The sequence below is a fragment of the Dermacentor andersoni genome, chromosome 11 (assembly GCF_023375885.2).
Source record: "Dermacentor andersoni chromosome 11, qqDerAnde1_hic_scaffold, whole genome shotgun sequence".
Lineage (NCBI taxonomy): Eukaryota > Metazoa > Arthropoda > Arachnida > Ixodida > Ixodidae > Dermacentor > Dermacentor andersoni.
The window spans coordinates 93,608,065-93,626,406 of NC_092824.1; the positions used below are offsets into that span (position 1 = coordinate 93,608,065).

At 44.2% G+C, this 18,342-nt stretch overlaps 1 protein-coding gene across 1 annotated transcript in view; it reads left to right on the plus strand.

The window, feature by feature from the left end:
- Nucleotides 1-18,342, plus strand: part of LOC126539055 (nuclear pore membrane glycoprotein 210-like) — a 64,751-nt gene that overhangs the window by 13,742 nt on the left and 32,667 nt on the right. The window contains exons 6-16 of the mRNA XM_050185767.3: nucleotides 1,053-1,172; nucleotides 2,677-2,739; nucleotides 4,654-4,760; nucleotides 6,277-6,417; nucleotides 7,818-8,235; nucleotides 10,734-10,826; nucleotides 11,788-11,930; nucleotides 12,607-12,718; nucleotides 13,557-13,619; nucleotides 16,214-16,260; nucleotides 17,188-17,261. Coding sequence (XP_050041724.2) covers nucleotides 1,053-1,172; nucleotides 2,677-2,739; nucleotides 4,654-4,760; nucleotides 6,277-6,417; nucleotides 7,818-8,235; nucleotides 10,734-10,826; nucleotides 11,788-11,930; nucleotides 12,607-12,718; nucleotides 13,557-13,619; nucleotides 16,214-16,260; nucleotides 17,188-17,261 — 1,381 coding nt within the window. The remainder of the gene's footprint in view (nucleotides 1-1,052; nucleotides 1,173-2,676; nucleotides 2,740-4,653; nucleotides 4,761-6,276; nucleotides 6,418-7,817; nucleotides 8,236-10,733; nucleotides 10,827-11,787; nucleotides 11,931-12,606; nucleotides 12,719-13,556; nucleotides 13,620-16,213; nucleotides 16,261-17,187; nucleotides 17,262-18,342) is intronic.

Genomic DNA, 18,342 nt, shown 5'->3' on the forward strand with positions numbered 1-18,342 from the left:
TTATGCAATGCGAATGACACCCTTCCAGGCCCCAATATAAATGTAGCCAGGCACTCGGCAGATTTGCCGCAGTGTGTGATGTTCCCGATGGGTTTTAGCAGATGCACACTTTTTTCAGGGGCTCTGCCAACTGCCCTGTGCACATTTTATCCGGATGCTTTTTGCAGCCCCAGGCTTGTTGCAACATACTTGTCATACTTGTCACGAATATCTTAGCTGTGTTACAAGCGTTGGTGTATGAATAGGGTACACTTCTAACGTATTAGAGTAAACGTGGCCACTATAGTGGCCGCTTGCGATTTGTTGCGTGCTCACGAGTGCAGACGAGAAGAATCAAAGGGCGCCTTTTTTGTTGTTGTTGGGCAAAATCATTATGAAGCCTACAAGTAATAAAGCCAAGGCAAGTTTGGTTGTAGCTTTCTTTTTTTTTTCATGGAAATGCGAAAAACAATGAAAGGAATGAAATTGGGCATCTGCTTAGGAATGTTTGGTGCGTGCAGTCTGCTTGGTATGTCTTCAAGAGTCGTTCGCGTAGCATTTGAGAGCATTCGACAGATGGTAAGCGGGATCATCATTAGCTAGACGTGACACACGACATATCGCTGCAACAAGTTCGAGGTGCGATCATTACACGGGAAAGAAAGAAAAATCGAATTTTGACGACAAAATTCAGGGGTGCGATCATTATGCGAGTAAATACGGTATATTCGAGAATGTACAACACTATTCACATTGCGCGTACTATCTGATTGAACAGGTCTTGTTCGCTAGAAGGAGCGATAGCATTCAACAAATGTTTCATACAGTAGGCATGTGCTGTAGTGATTGATAACTGGATAACAGTTATAATCCAGTGAAAAAGTTACTGACAAAGACAGAAAATAAAAGAATGTATGCATAACATTAGCATACAAAAAAAAAAAGAATGATGTATTTTGCAATTAACGTAACGTTGAGATGACCTGCTGCGAAATTGAGTGGTGTACTATGTCTGAGTCGATCATTGGTGTGCTTGCTGGCATAATGAATGGAACATGTGTGCATGTTTGCAGCTGTGGCCCCATCGGACCGATACACCCAACGTATTGAGGACAGCCGGGTAGCACGACTTAGAGGTCTGTGCGTGTTGGCCCAAAGGCTGGGTCAAACACAGCTGCTGCTGACCAATGCACGTATCCTTTGCTGCTAAAATGCTGCACTCTCCTCCTGCACACTCTAAGAAAACTATGCACCTTTTGGCGTGTATGTTGTCCTTAAGCTATAATCGCCATTTTTTTTGCATGCCTTTCCTTTCTTTGAGCCGAGTGCACTTTGCCTCGCTGAGTGTCATTTTGGTGGTATGATGCTAGATGGTAAAACGAAGTGTCATTTGGCATTGATTACAATGACGATATAGAAGTAGAGCTTGATGGGATTCTTGGCATTTTGTGTTTTAGAAATGACTGCTCTTTTTATTACAAAAACAAATGCGTAATTACAAGAAGTTCTCTATAAGAAATAAGAATATCATTATGTCGTTAACACATCTATTTGCTTTGAGTCAATGCAAGCACGGAATGTAACCAAAATCCAAAGAGTCAAAATGGCGGATTCCACCGAAATTAAGCGTTTCAAGGTTATTTTAGCTTCACTGATGTCGTAAAGACGCTCATAACATTTGAAACCACAAAAATGTGATCTTAGAATTAGTGCTGACTCTGCCGTGAGCGTTTATTTGTACATTCTTGAAGCACTGCTATCGAGGCTACGCACATCAGCACAGTGAAGTGAATTTGTTGAACTCACTCGCTGGCAAGTGTACTTCACAGCAAGTGTCACTTAACCTTTCAGTCTGACAGCATGCGAGTGACACTAAAGGCGGAGTTCACTTGCTCAAAGTGTCGCCAAATTTGCTCATCTGACTGGAGTATAAGACATCTTGTAAACCGTGTTTGCTTTGGGATGTTAAACTGCATGATTTTGGTTTTTTTTACAACCTTTTTATAGAAGGTTGTGTGACTGCTGTATTTGCATGTAAATAATTTGACCACGAATATAATGCGATGGGGCTTTCGGTCTCTGAGAAACATAAAAATATATCTTAGTAAAAATCGCTGTGCAAACAGGAATTGTTGCTACAGAAACAGAAAACAATGCTTAATAGAGGATGGCTGGAGGGCATTTTACATTGTTGCTGCGAAATGCTGTCGCAAATTAACGTGAAAGGGCGAGTGCTGACATATTTATCACATCAAGAAAAAAAAAAAAAAAGAAGCTGTCTTCGTGTTATAAACCCGAATACACTGAGAGGCATGTTCTGAGACCATGAATTTCAAAATAAATCCCGTGTCATATTCGTGTAACTACGGTCACTCTGTATGGTGCAGATGGTTTTTTGTGTGCCATGCACAGGGCTGCAGTGATCTCATTTCTGCTTGTTTTTCTTTAAGAAACATTTTTCGTTGTTCATTTGAAGCAGCTGGGTCAACTTCCTGCGCTTCAATACTATTATGTTATCTGGACTGCAGATGTATGCCTTCGTGTAGTGCAAATTTCCTCTGTCTAGTAAAAAAGAGATTGCTTGTTAGCGCTGTTTTAAGCAGCTGACGCTCATCTGGCAACTTGTATCTCCTCACCCCTTCCCCGACCTTGCACAACTTTCTCGGCCAGTCATGACTCCTTAACAGCAGCTTCCAGATTTGTCCGTGGATGGCCGTCAGCCTACTGCTGAGGTGCACGTCGTCAGACCGAGCTACTTGCGTGAGGAAACTTGCTTGTTCCTGTCAAAATAGGCAGCTTTAGAAACAAGAAATAGCATTGACGCCACTGGCATTTGTGTCGTGGAGGCTATTGTTTTTAGCAGCGGGGCCATCATGGCTTGGTGGCTATGGCGTACTACTGAGCACAAGGTTGTGCGTGTGATTGCAGGCCATCGTGGCCACACTTCAATGAAGACAATGTAAAAAAAAAACAAAAAAACTTGTGCAGTGTTTTTTAGGTAACGTAATGTATGATTATGCATGTCGGTGATTCGTATTGAATTGAACAGTGCAAGCAGATGATGAATGAGACAAGCTGAAGCGCTGGCTTTCAATAACATTGTAATGAAATGTATGAATATATATACAATCTAACACAGCTTGCACATGCGTAGTGGTCTGGCATCACAAGGCACACAGTGGATAAAAACAAATGAATGCAAAAAGAAATTTATAGCAAAAACTAAGTGCATGTGACAATGAGGAGGCATGAAAGAACCACATGTCAGTGTAGACGGGCCATAGTATGCATATAATTAGTAAAGAAATAGTGCAAACAGCCAGTGCGGCTTGGAATGACATTGCACAGTTTAGTGTGTTTAGCATAATAGTGAGCTTAGCAAAATAGCGGGATCATAATGTGCGTTCGCAGAACGCGAAACGACCCATAATGCATAGAGTATGCACGCCATTTTCCAGATTTAACGTTACCGGCTCTGTGTAGTTCCCATAAGTAGCTTGGCAACATAGCAGTGGTCCTGGCCGCCCGCTATGAATGAATTTGGTGTTGCTGCTGTAGAATTAAATTTGCTCGTGCAATTTAGTCTAGAACACCTTCTGCTTAGTTACAGGCCGCTTTAACGACAAAGTATTGTGGATAATTTTGTGAAGTTTTTAGATTGCTTCTCATTTTGAACGCTTCTAAGCCTAACAAGACAAACTTTTTGGATGGTAGTGCCACCTATCGGTGAGGTTGAGAGCTAGGTGCGACAGCACAGGGCCTCCGATAGAGGTGATCTCGGAGGCCATGGATGGGAGGCTTGTACTGATTTCGTCGTGGATTGGCAGGCATTGAAAGTACAAATGTGACGCGCTCCTGGATATCAATGCACTGTTTCTTAGGCTTTTTGCGTGCATGCACATACAATGCTAGGGGAATAGGTAAATATCACTAATGTGGACCATGTATGCAAAAGTTAGCGTAATTGAATAGCGTTTCTGGGGTGTAAACAATGCTATCACGCTATGCTAAAACTCCCTTTCTGCAAAGCTTGTTTGCAGAATGGTAACGCTACTTGCCTCAACCTCGCTTTCAGGGTAACGTTAAACTAAAACTGTTAATTGCCGGACTAGGGGCTGCAATAGATTAGTACAATGTGAGTGCAGGCTGGCAGCATCATCGCTGTGGCATGTTCATTTGACTCCATTCTTTCTTCAGCATTTGGTTTTTGAAGATATTTCAGAATAGATTCAACAAAATATTCTTGGAAAGCTCTAGAAAGTGTGTTTTAACTATACCAAAAGCAGTTATAGCTGTGCTACTACTATGTACTGCATTGGATTGCAAGTATACTACATGTTTCATTGCTGTAAGCTTCTTTACAAGTTGCATTTCCAAATGCCACTTCTGCTAGGGCCCACCTTAAGGTAGGGCTTACAGTAAACAAATTAACAAAGTGGTTCCTGTTGTATTAGTCTGTCGTGTTCGTGGTACAAATATGGAACTGGTAGGCATTTCTCTTTAGTTTGGTATGAACAGGCTTGAAATTAAGACATTGGAGACGGCAACCAGTAAAACCACCCAAGCTTGTGTCGCGTGCTGCACCTTGTTGTACTCAATGTTGGGCAACAGTTGGTCCATCCAGGGCGTTGCAAGCACCTCTTACACTCCACACACCTGTACTATACTTTGCAGGCTTCTCTGTGACCCCAGGAGATGCCTGGATGCTGGAGCGTCATGCCTGGTACTGGGTGCAGGTGCAGCTTTTTGATGAGCAGCATCATCAGATCCACGCCAGTGAGGTAGGCTGCCACAACTGTTCCCTGCTGGCTGTACTGTGCCCGATAATCATATCGTAGTTTTGGCACATAAAATGGCAGAACTTAACTTTTTTTTTTTTAGTCTGTAGCTTGACTAGTCTCCGGAGGTGTTTTATTTAGAAGGAGGGTCAAGAGGAGAATAATGCTACAGAGTAGGCTGTCTCGCTTTCACGGCAAAGCATTGAAAAAAAAAAAAAAAACAAGTTAGCTTTGGGACATCAGAAAAATGTCTGAACAAACATGCAAAACGATGTAAAATGTACATCTCTGCTTTGATCTCCTTAATCTCGTTCGATGAATGAGAATAAGGAGATCCAAAGGGCCTGACTTTTTTTTTCTTTTTGGTCGCAGCCATACAAGAGTCGGACAACGAAGCCAGAAAAACCATAGGAAAAATTATGTTTAATGTTCAACCCTTTATTGACGAGTGTTGCCTGCTGGCAACACACGTACCAGAAGAAGTGGTTTTTTCTTGCTGAGTTTTGGTATTGAGTACAAGGTTTCTGGCTGAATGTCTTCAGCCAATATTGAAGGACAGGCAGCAGGCATTATTTGTTGCTCTAGAGCAGGAACACAGGACAAGGAAGAGGTTTGGCACGCGACTCGCTTTCTTTCGAGATCATGGCCAGAGGAGACAGACCAGTGCAAGATCTCCGGCTGCAGTGGCGTCACACATGTGACACACAAATTAAATATGCACCTATGGGTTAGACCTGATGAGAGCTGTCTACAAATTTCAAGTGAAGCTGTAGGTGGCTTGGGGTGAAACCTACTTCCAGTTCTCTGCCTGGTGGCTCCCCCCTATTTCAGAAAAAGTTTCTGCAAGACATCTTGATTTTCGTTGATCATGCTTATTCTCAATGTGTTTTGCATATTCAGGTAGAAATAAAATGTCTGGGGGTATTTATACGGGCCGTCAGTAAAGGTTTAATGGAAATGTGCTATGAACGGGGGTGTCGGAACGACATGTTTTTCGTTCTGGTTTTAGTTTCGTTCCACTGGAAAACATTGCATTCAGGTTCAGCACATTTGTGGTGCAGTTTGTGATGTGCCGAGTTAGGCAGAACTGAAAAACTAGCAGCCGACACTGCGAGGGAAGAACCAGCTCTGCTGCTGGGAAATTGGCCAGATGACAACACAATTTAAGTGCTGAGTAGCTTACGTGAATATACACTTGTGAATGGCATGATACCAGATGACAAGCTGCTCGTCCTGAATGTGGTGCGGTTGTCACCCAGCTGGGAGTGCTGCAGTTGCATGACAGCTGTGAAAGAGTGCCCAACACCACACAAATGAGCGACGATGATCGGCTGGCGTGCGACAAACAGATGCAGGCGCACATCTGCTCATTCTGTGATGGGACGGATGGGCAACAGGGACTTATCTTGCGGATAAATACCGGCTTCCTCCGAAGGGCATTTGTCCTGTCATTCTTGACCTGTCATCAGTTTCGATTGTAATCACTGAAACAACATCTTTCTTTTTGCTTTTCTTGCAGGGTCTCAATGTGGATGTGCACTTCTCACCAGACTATTTCAAGGTGGACTACTCCACGGAAAACGGCACACTTCACTTGGTGCGCACCGCTCTGTCCGGCCGCACTGTGATTCGGGCAGAGCTGGTGGGTTGCCGGCAACCGGTGAGTTGTGCAGGGCGGAAGAGGAACTTGAACAGGGTACCTTATTTCCTCTCTGAAATTTTGTAATGCTGCTGGCATACCCACATAAAGTGATGCTTTGGTTCCAAACTTGAACCTGCTGCTGTGACTCGATAAGGATGGCACCCTGCTGCTCACCACGACCCGCCACTGGTGCTCAGTGGCTAGCGCGTTGCGTTGTAGAGCTCGAGATCACGAGTTCAATCCCAGCCATGGCAGCCACGTTTTGATGAGGGTATTTCATTCATAAAATTAACCCCGAACGAGAAATTAGGAAAGAATGTAACATGTTGATGGCATCATTGACATCGGACACATGCTGTCAGGCTGTCCCGCGACTCACGCCGACCCCGAAGAAAAATGGCTTTATTGGCACAAGATGATATCAAGCTCTTCATATCAAGGTCAACTACGGGCAGTCCAGAGGGTCCACGACGGTGCCATAAGGCTCGGCCTGGCGGTGCCGACGTGGACGCGGCCGGCCTCGGTCTCAAAAGACCGGGCTTCAGGACTCTAATAAAGTTCTGTGAATGAATGAATGCAAAAATTGCTTGTCTAATGTGCACTGGGTGTGTAAAAGCTCTAGTTCCAAATGAATCCAAAGTGGCTCTATGCATTAAAGAATACCAGGTGGTCAAAATTAATCTGTAGCCCTCTTACTACGGTGTCCTTCATAGCTCGTATATTGCTTTGGGATGTTTAACCCTTTCAGGAATTTCGACGTTCATTTACGGTGCCAATCTCATGTTTGATATTTCACCCATGTTCGGCACCACTGGTTGTTAAGAGGTGCTGCTATCTTTATGGAGTCGCCTAAAGTCATTTGAAATTGGGTTTCTTCTCACTTGTGTGCTCAACTCGCGCTTGTTTACCTCCAAGTGCTCGATCGCATGGTTGTGCGGGCGTCGTCTGCTACCTCTAAGGCTTGCATGGAGGCGATGGTATGGCTTTTTACTACCGCCAATATTACGTTTCCACTAGCACAATGCATGTTTTCTTCTTTGCCTTGAGTTGCTGTTCCCATATTCCTATACTCTGGGGTGTCTGCAGTCGTGATTTTAGTATGGCCACATGCGGTTGTTTTTCCGACTCATTTCTGATAAGTTTCTTCTGGTGAAACGTGTTTTTGTGACACCTCAATAGCCAAAAATTTTACTAGCCATTCTTCTCAATCTCTTACTGTACAGCATTTGCAGGTGTACTATTGGTGCAAGTAAAGCATTTTTCAGACCAAAATATTGCTTGCAATAAATTTTTGCTGTATATTCATAAATTTCCAATCATTTCCCATCACTGAAATCTGAAAAATTGGCCTCAGTGCCACAGTTATTGCGGAAAAAATTCGATCCTCAAAGGGTTAACCTTATAATTCTGACTCCCAGGACGGGTCGCTGTCACCAGCCACGGCAGTGGGAGAGCAGTCAGTGTCCATCCAAGACCGGCTCGTAGTGCAACCCGACGAAGTTTGGCTGCTCTGGGAGCCCGAGGAGCAGCCAGTGTACACTGTAGAAGCACACGCCTACGAAGGCACGGGAGCGGCCGTGCGATGGCAGCTCGACCAAGAAGCACCGGCGTGGGCCACGATTGAGGGCCCCACTTTGGGACCATCAGCTACAGTGATAACTCGGGGAGGTCCTGGCCAGGTACACCTTGTGGCACGCGACAGCCACTTCACCCCTGCTACTGTGCGGATATTAATCGTCCCTGTCGTCGAGCTGGAGGCCCATGGTGCTCCTGCGCTCGAGGCGGAGCTACCCGCCGGCGACCTGAAGGTGGCCATTGCTATGCATGGTCGTGATCGTGAGTGTGAATTTGTTTATTCACTTATTGTAGAACCTGGTTGGTGCGATCCAGTTTTGCACGATTTACAGGCGCGCCAACGTTTGTGATCCTGAACGCAAGAAAACAACCCAATACAGCTTTGCTTCCTTTCCAGCAGTCAGTACGTTCCCAGAAAACAATCGTTCGGCACCGGTTTTGTACATCACCAAATTGCGATCGTATGATACGTTTTCCAGCTACTAGATCCCATGTGAACAAGAAAAGCCGTGAGGCGCATGTGATTGAGAGCAGTAGGTACCCATCACTGCAGCTTCCCGCAGTACTCATCCACCTGTGTCACATGGATATGCCGGCATGCACCCAGTTTCCTTGTCCAGTGCCAGCAAATCTCCTCGCGGGTCATTGCATGTTGCATTCACAGCTAGAGCCGCCAATCCTATTACGGTAAGCATCTCCACCTATGCTTCACAGTGCATCTGGCGTAGTGCCGTTCGATGCGTACTGTACGCAATAGGTGGTAACTCAAATGCACTACGAAGGAAGCTGTGGTGACATTGTATTCTCTGATGGCATCGTATCACTCTGCCGGCATCATATTCCAGCCTTGCCCACCTGTTCGATTTCATTTTGGTTTCCTGCCGCTGTGTTGAAACAATGTGCAAAAGGAAAATGACAACACACGCCTGGGGGCTGCTCAAGCTCCATCAACTTGGCATGTCTGTGTCTCGTACTGCTACGATTTGTGTAATGTTTCGTATTACATAGATGTCAAAAACATTTGATTCTGTGGAATCTTTTTGTCACTTTGGCTTGTACGTTCTCACGGTTAGTACATATTTTTCTGGAGTTTTTTTTTTTTCCAAAATGTATGAACGAGGTTTTCTTGCATAGTCTGATGCTCTTACAATGAACACCTTCTCAATGAAGTGACCTGTTAATGAAGGGTTGATTATGTTCCGGCCGAATTCTTACCCTTCATACACATTGTGTGCAGCTGTACAACGAAGACCACTACAACGAATCAACTTAGATAGCTTGATGCCTGATCTGTTGCTTTACAACAAATTCCATGCAGCGGTGCCAGCACTGAGCTGTGCTCTGCTCGATAGCACTAATGGCAGCGCTAACGATGCACTTGATGAATGCGCTGTTGTCAGCGAAAGAAGATGCGAGTGTCTGTGGAGGCAGCAGTGATAAAGAGCTTGAAAGTGAACCAAGAATTTTTATGGCAAAGGATGCAATAGCAGCACCTGACGATCTGCAGCGTTGACCTTTCGTCGCTGCCATAGTCTGCCATGAAACATGCCATGAACCTCGGTGCAGTAAAGTCGGTTGCAGTAGCAAATTTCGTCAGACGTAGCGTGCACAAAAAAATTGCAATTTATTTAACTAAATCGCTCTTGAATACATGTTAAATAAACATTTTCTTTTATTTTAACGTGCTAAGCTTGGTTCATTGTGAGTGGTACGATGCATAATTTTTGCAATGAAGTGACCTGTATAACAAAGGATTTTGAAGGTCCAAGTACCTCGGTGTAAAGGCATTTGACTGTATTTGTGTTTAATTGAACATATCTTACAGGCACCATTTGGCGCAATCAATAAGGGAGGCATTACTAAAACAGTATCAGTGAAAATCGAACAACCAAGAAAGCGTATTAGGACAAGTGCAGAACAAACTGCTGACCAAATTATTCGTTTCAGCTGTACGAGGCTGTGCCTCATTCACTGACATGGAAGTGGAAATCTACTCATGCTACCAGTGCATCAGTGAGAGGAACAGCTTGCTTTTGGATCTGTAATGTGCTAGGCCGGGAATGTATCACAGTTGCATTCAGAATCTGATTTTCTACATTGCACGTAGCCAGTCATGAGCCCCATCTTTGTGCTCAGAAGAATAGGAGTTGTGGGACGCTTAGAAAAGTTAGAAGAAGGGGAGTGTCTGGAGTTCGATGGGCCATCTGTGGATATATGACTCCTCTGCTTGACCTAGAGCTCATGCCAGGCATTGGGCTTTGTACATGGCACATAGCCTGCTGACTGCACATTGGCATGTTTGGGCAAGTTGAGCTAGAGATAGCTGAGGTCAGAACGAATTAGTGAGGAAGGGAGATGAACACTCACAGGCCTGGCCATGCGGATCACAGCCAACTGTTCTACAGATTTGCAGGTTTAAACATTTAAACTTGCAGGCTTGAACATTTAAGCTTGTTAGTTCCTATTTGCAAGTTTAAACAAGACCAGTAACATGTTCGAGAGTACGAAATTGAGCTCGCTGGCTTGTAATTAGCATGGTGAACAGCACAGACAGGACAGCACAAAGGTTTTCCTTCATTTTGTCCTTTTGTCCGCGATGTTCATCATGCAGCGACGCACTCCTTTAGGCCTGCAGACTGCACGTTGCACATTGGCTGCATGTTTGAGACCCCTGCACCAGGCCGTGAATTAGTGAAAGGTTGGTTGGTCATGACTCTCCTTCCTGTACGACATTGCCCGCTTGGCCATTTTCAATGCAGCCGAGAACCAAAAGCTGAGGATGTTTGACAACTGCAGCCAGGTGCCACTTGCCATTGAAGTTCTGGACAAGGGAATTCTCAAACCTATGCCAGGTAGGCTGCCGCTGGCACCCGTGGTTTCATTCGTTTGGTTAGGAGTGAGGCACCAGCTGTTTGCATTGCTTGCATTGCTTCTCTTTGCTCCTCTTTGCTCTGTGCAGTTTTCTTAGTGTGCTTAACAAGGACAGTAAAGAAGAATATTAGTATGTTTCACTTATTGACTAGCCAATTGGTCACTCTTACTGCGAGAGCCAGCTTGGTAAACCATAGAAGATTCAAAAACAGAAAAGAGGTGGCGATGCTGCCCTGAACTTATTTTACTGGTTTACCCTAATATCATGGATTTCGACAGTGTCTAGACAGGTTTGATATCTTACTGTGGGAACACAGTCTATGCATATGTCATTATTCTGTGCTATGATATACTGCAGTATGCATGCAGAGGCTCCAGCGTCAGTGCAAGGTACATGATTAGGCCAACTTGCTTACAGAGGGAAGCTGATCAGGCACAATAATTCAGCAAAAGAAAGTTAGTGAATGTTCTCAAATCTGACAGTCATTGCTTCAAGAGCCTAAAGAATGCAGAAATGAAGAAACCAAGCGCTAGCTGCAAAGGGTCGAAAAACAAATGCTCCCTGCACCATAGGTGCAAACCCTTTGTCACACCTGTGAAGCCTTGGCTTGCCCATGCAGTATGGGCATCAATATGGATAAAATTGAAGCCATCAAATCTGTTTAATTTTTTTCTTGGAACAGTCAATCTTACAGACGTTGCAAGCCAGGAGCAAGGCACATATTTTTTATATTTTATATTCTTTTTTTTCTCCTCTTGGTACTTTTAGTAAAAATTGCATCTTTTCACTTTGTTTTTTGGGATGCTCTCTTGGTAATTGTTTCTGATTTACCTCCACGACTTTTCTTCAACACACAACGGTGCCGGATGTTTGTGGCAGTAGTATTGTAGGAAGTCGGTGTCTCGCCAGATGCTGACTGTCGTGCTCGTTGGGTGGTGCAGACGTGGTGCGAGGAGGTCCACCTGTAGGGCGTGGCTGCACGAGTGTTCGGGTGCAGTGCCAGGCTGCTGGGCACGCGCGCCTGAAACTGAGCTACGGGACGTTGCAATCCACCTTGCTGCTTGGCTGCTACGAGCCCCTGCAGGTCAGTATCGGTGGCCTTGAGGCTCTAACACAGTTAATTGCACTGTTGACAATAAAGGATGCGCATTGAAAAAGTGCATCCCAGAAAAGGAAACAGCAGCACTGTAGTGCAGACTTGCAAAAATAGCATTTAGTGCCCGTTGGGTACATTAATTCGAACCAGCAAGATACAGTCGAATCCCATTAATTTGACCTCTGTTAATTAGGCTTTTCGCTTAATCCGAACCCACTGGAAAGTCCCAGCAACAAAAGCACACACTGCTACAGAAGGAAAACTTGTTTCTTTCGACTGCATGTCACGTCGGTTAATGCGGCCCCCACCAGCATCGCCTCAGCGAAGCCAGCCACACTTTCACGTCCACTTTGCCTCCACGGCTGATAGTGTCGCCCGGAGTGGCACGACCCTATCGTGAAAAGTGCCAGCAAAAGTGCCTCACAAAACTTGCCGAGTATTCTGGAGTTACAGTCCACCCAGCTGGATTTTGTGCAGTCTCGAGTGCTGTGTGCCATGTCCCTGACCTGGCAGCAGTTTTTGATCTGCCACGTAAGCAGTCGTTTTGACAGGAGCAGCAAAAAGTGTTTAATAAGGGCTCTGAACCTGTCATTGAAATCAGCCATCAATCTTTGACTTCCCCTTGTTTTGTTTTAAGCATATGGTTTGCTGTCCTCCCGTGCAGGCTGTGCACCCAGTGAAGAGTGTTGCAGTTGCCTATGGGTCCTACAAGGAGGTGGCCTTTGAGGGGGGCCCCCGGCCCTGGCCCTTGCTGCCTACAGGCCACCGCGTGCAATGTAAGTGGCTGCAGCTTTTGTCTTACTGCAGCTGCACCTCCACACGATGTAAAAAATCGGCATTTTCCGTGCTGAACAGTGCATAACATGACTACATGAATAGATACTATCCTTACATGGACGGTATATGTCGAGCTTTTTCTCGCATCCAGATTCTAATGGCTCAGTGCAGGATTTAGCCTAGAATGCTTTCTCAGCTTGTCAACACATGCAATCCTTTTATCAAGGAAACAAATGTTCATCCAATTTGGACAACACAATAACCATCGTGGCCAACCATCATCCTTCCCCATGATGAAGTGGTGCATAGAGCAGTAATTTGCAGTTCAATGTATCAAATTTACACAGAGGTGACATTAGAGCTCCTAAACAAGGAAGAATTCTGAAGCCAGCACACTTTAGCTTCACAGAGTGAAAATTTGTTTACACTCCACTGTTCCGTTGAATGCTCCGTTGACCATTGCCAGCACTTTCGGACACCATTTTATTGCTGTCTGTAAATCACATGCCCTCCATACAGTCCACTGCATAGTGGATATTCTGCATTTCTCAAGTAACTCCCTAGCATTTGGAAACTGGATGGTGACCCATGCCTTGACTAAACACTTCTCTAGTTAATCCTGCTGTGCAAGCAATTCTCCTGAATGCCAAAATCATACAACGGGACCTGTTGCTGATCGCTTAGTACGTTAAATAACTTATCTCTTAGACGATCTTTTGTAATCAAACTGAAAGTGAAGCGTCGTTTTTGAAAAATTGTGCGCTCATGGGTACAGTGTAGCCGTGCTCCATCAAACATATGGGTGATCGCTGATGATTGTGCTCTCACATCGCACAGTGTCACCGAGCGCTGCTGACCCGGTGACCATCATGCGCCTCATGGATCCTTTCCACAAAAACAGTGAGTAACCTTTCTGCGGTGGCATGTGAAAATGGTATTGTGTGAAGGAAAGGGGTGCGCAAATTCTGTTGCGTAAACCCTAACTGTGTTGCTCAAGGCAAGCAAGTGAACTCATACATTTGAATACCAAAATTGCTACAATAAATGTAGCGCTACTGTGTCTGCATGCAGGGCTGGCATGGTAGTTGAACAAATGTGGGAAGGATGGGGCTGCATACGTCCCTATACTCCATACGTCCCTATGTCATTCTATACAGACCCATCTCACTATAATGAAGTCACATCCAACACTTAAATACCTTCGTTATGTCTGATATTCATTGTGAAAGTAGCATTCTTATAATGAAGTAATTTGCATCCATGTCTGTGTTAAAGAAGTGCGAGCATGATTCTGCAGATTGGCACTGCACAGTAAAGGTGGTTATTTTACTAGGGAGAAGAGTGCGATTTACTAATGCAGCTTAACTTAGTAGCAGTTCTTGTGATTGTTGACAAATGCAGGATGGGTGGATGCAGTATTAGGGTGGTGTCGGGATTGTTGGCCTCTGATGTTTTTCAGGTGAAAAAAAAAAAAAAAGAATATTCAATTTGATGTGCAGGGTCATCCGCTCTTAAGGGAAACACTCGAGCTCAAAGCCGTGGTGCGCCACGTGCGGCTGCCAGAAGAAATACTTGCGCAGGCGCTTTGAGAACCAGAGGCAGCATCTACAGCATGTCGTCTGCGACTCGGCCAGCGTACGCAAGGCTTCGCCTGATACTGGCACTGTAGCTTTGCTTGAATCGCGGTGCCCGAACGCCTGTCTTTTATGTAAACTTTCGTAAAATGCCGAGTGTTTTATGGCATGCGGCACAACAAACTTCTTGAATTGGCAAACAAGTACAGTTGAACCTCAATATAACGAAGTCGGTAAAATTGGCAATTTGCTTCGTTATATAGAAATTTCGTTCTATTGAAATTTGACCTTTTATGCAAATAAGTACGGTTGCCGATCAATTTTTCTTCCACAAAGGGGCTGCAGAATTTTCCGAGTTATCGGGTAATCTAAAAAAAAGCAAACTTGAATGAGAAAATTCATTTTGATAAATTTGGGAGTCGGCGACGGATGATACTGTCTCATGCCACGTACGCCGACGATATGTTCTCGGCGGTACGAATTAAGCGAAGCCAGCCACGCTTTTGCGTGTACTCCGCCCCCGCAGCTGATAGCGTCGCCCAGACTGGGACGGTGCTATCAGGAAAAGCACCGGCAGTGGCAAGCAAATGCTTCATGTGCTTCTCGCTCCAATAGGTCACTGAAACTCGAGACTACATAGCCTCCAATAGTGAACACACTGTAAGACAGCTTACATGGTGCCATGCCATCTTGGCATGGCATTATGCCTTTGCCTTGGGCTCTCAGCTTGCATGTGCAAGGAGTCGAGCAGCGCCATGTGGGGCTCCGCACGCTTGCATGTTCCTCCTAAGAGTGGACGACCCTGTACATAACTGCCAGCTATCTCGAATTTTTGTGAAGTACGAATTTTTGTTAAGTACAAGTTTGTGCTTGTTTGAGGATTTCACAATTTTGCATTGTTATGGGCAAATCTGTTGGCAAAATGTTTAGCTCCTTTGTCTATGACTATACCCTTCTGGAAGTCTCCTGATGAGGAAAGCACAGCGAAGGGGTGCCTGCTACGAGCAATTATATTCATACAAATTTCTATAGCAGAAAAAATCAGCAACAGCAAAATCACTAAAAAAAGTCGCTGATCTAAAAACAATGTGTCAGTTCTCTGCCGATCCAGGGTTGCTGCTGCTTCTGAGCTATGTCTAAAGGTAAATGATTGTTAATAAATCACATATGTATCCCAGAAAATGTGTGCACTCGGGGCAAGCTTTAAAAAAAGCGCATGCCATCCCTCCCTCCTCGTGATGAGTCTGAGCTTTCTTTTTTCTTCTAATATTGAAGTTCAGTAGGCGGCAGGTGTGGTTGCACATTCTCATATTTACGAGTCGTGTTGAATAATCAAATTTCAGGTTCACCATGAGTGTCGCACTTACTTTAAAACTGACTTTTCGCAGGCTACATAAGCAGCACAAAATCCATTGTCACTGCTTAATGCAAAAATAGGATTTTGACCAGTGATGACGACCAGTTTTTGGCCATTATTTCTCAGTACTTTGAAATCTTGAGCTCCGAGCTTTGAGTGTGCAATAAAAGAACCACAACCTTCCACTACAGAGTCTCTTTAACCCAAGAGTAGGAGGAGGAATAAACTTTATTTGTGCACAGCAGATTTGAGACCTAGGCCAAGAGATTTTTTTTTTTTTTCGGTGTTAAACCCCATGAATGAATATTTTCAGATAAATTCAGCCATCTCTCCAAAATATGTATTAAGATGTAACATACTACTTACAACGTACGTATGAGATACAAAAAGCTATACTTTCACTAAGAATCTTATATTTCAACATTCTGCTCGTTTTGGGCACCTTTAGGTGAAGGTTCATTTGATTATTTGGGTTGTGAGGGTCACCTGCTTAGTGTAGTTATCTGATGTACGGGGGCTGGCAAAAGGGAGGTTCTCATGCAAGCATCCTTTTTCCTTCGCAGAAGACCTGCACGTGTTTCGGGTGCTGTGTCGGGGACTCGGTGAAACGGTGAGTGGATTAAGGCAGGGAAAAGCGAGAATGACAATATGCAGTGCAAACAAGACAGGAGGAAAATATTGCAAATTCAGGGAACCCTTGCTTCCATCTACCCATTGCTCAAACATGAGACAAGGTGTCTACCCCTAAGAACGAAGATGTAGAAAAAAAAAAAGAAAGAAAGAAATGCTGGAATCGCTGGGGAACTTGGCAGTTCTGGAATTTTCTGCCTCCGTGCTTGTGCCGGCATGTGGTGTGAATCCCTTCCTTGATAAGGAACTGCTCTTCTTACGTAACTCTCTGGGTGTATGTCTTTTACAACATGCTGTATAGTAGTTTATTTTGCAAGTATGTTTTGTTTGTTTTTACAGCATTTTCACTGTGAGTATTCAACATTTGGCTGCACTTAGTGATTATATTCTGAATAAAACTCAAATTGGAAGTTGATGTTTATCCAGTCGTATGTGTTCTATGTACAGTGCTCACGGAATGAAACGCGTCAATTTAGGGCTAAGTAATTCGCATAGTTTCGTTTCAACCGGCTGCAGTTCCTGTCACATCGACGTAATTGTGGCGCGTACACTTACATCGGAGTCGTCTTCACCTTCGGTGACCAAATTCCTAGCGACATGACATGGTGCTCTCGCGTACTTTGCACATATGTAGGGTTCTACTAAATGGTCCGGGTCCTATTTCATTCCGTGAGCACTGTACACATCTGTTATGCCCCCTTGGATTCCTAAATTGCAGTTTAGATGCAGATTAAGTGTTTTCTAGCTTTTCTTATACTATATATATATATATTGGTGGAAAGTGTCATACTTTTTTTATTTTTCTATTTATTTACTTTTGTCCATGCCCTATGTTGTTTGTGCTGCATATCACTTCTAAGTTGAATGGCTTGTGCCCTGAATTTTTTTTTTTTTTTTAATGGTGCAGGACTTGAAGCTCGTAGTGGGCAACAATGCGTCGGCCACCTTGCTTCGCCCAGCCACCAGCCAGAATTCCATCAGGCAAGAGCTGTTTTGTAGTTTTGCTCTCGATAAGTCATTGTCATATCGCAAACCGCCCAAGTGGCTCAGTGGTTATGGAGCTGGGCTGCTTAGTGCAAGGTTGCTGTTTGACTCGTGGCGGCAGATGCAAGAACACTTGTGTATTGTGCTTTGCGTGCAGGTCAAAGAACCCCAGAGGGTAAAAGTTAATCCCTAGCCCTCCACAACACCATCTTTCATAACTCACTGTGCACCTTTTGCATGTTAAGCCCCTCTGTTTAATAAATCATAATAAGTAAATAATCGTCACCTTGAGCTTCCCTGTCATAGCTTGGAAGTTAGCCACACAAGGCTTTGCAACAAATAGTTGGGACACGACAGTGCATACCTGCAGACTCCTGGAATTTTTCGTAATGTTTACGAATTAGGCCGTGTTCTTGATTTTGTTCTATGATTTTATAGAAGGAATTCTGTTTGTAAAGAAGTTTTCGTTTTGAAAGATGGGGTGGCATGCCATTGCAAAACAAATATGCTAGCTATAAAGAGATTGCAATACTACCTGCGCTGTGCTATGCCGAAGCGGTGCTAGCTTAGAGCAAACTTATTCAGACAAGTTCCTGAAGCAGGTGAAATTGGCTGCAGCAAAGTCAAGGAATAAGTCACTGTGATCTAAAAAACATTACCTGTCAGCCTCTGCTGTGCCAAGTTATCTTCTGTTTCTACGCTGAACTTAAAGGTAAATCATTGTTAATAAAGTGGGTATATATCCAACAAAAGGCTTGTGTTCAAGGCAAAGATTTAAAAAGTGCGTGTCATAGGCCTCTCCACCCCTTTGTCATGTGCACTTGATATTTATTAATTGTAAAGTTCGCAGGTTGGCAGGTATGACAGTGCAGGTTTACCAGCTGATGCTAGAAAAGTAATGTGGCAAGTTACAAGAGGGCAGTAACAAATTTGATACATGCATTTGGTTAGATAAGAGAATGTTGTGGGAGAAGTACTAGAAGCTTATTTCTGGAGCATGTTACCAAGCCAAAAAATTTGTGGCATTTTGTGGTTCTGTAAAATCTCGTCGTTAATTTGAATTTCACAGGACCAAAAA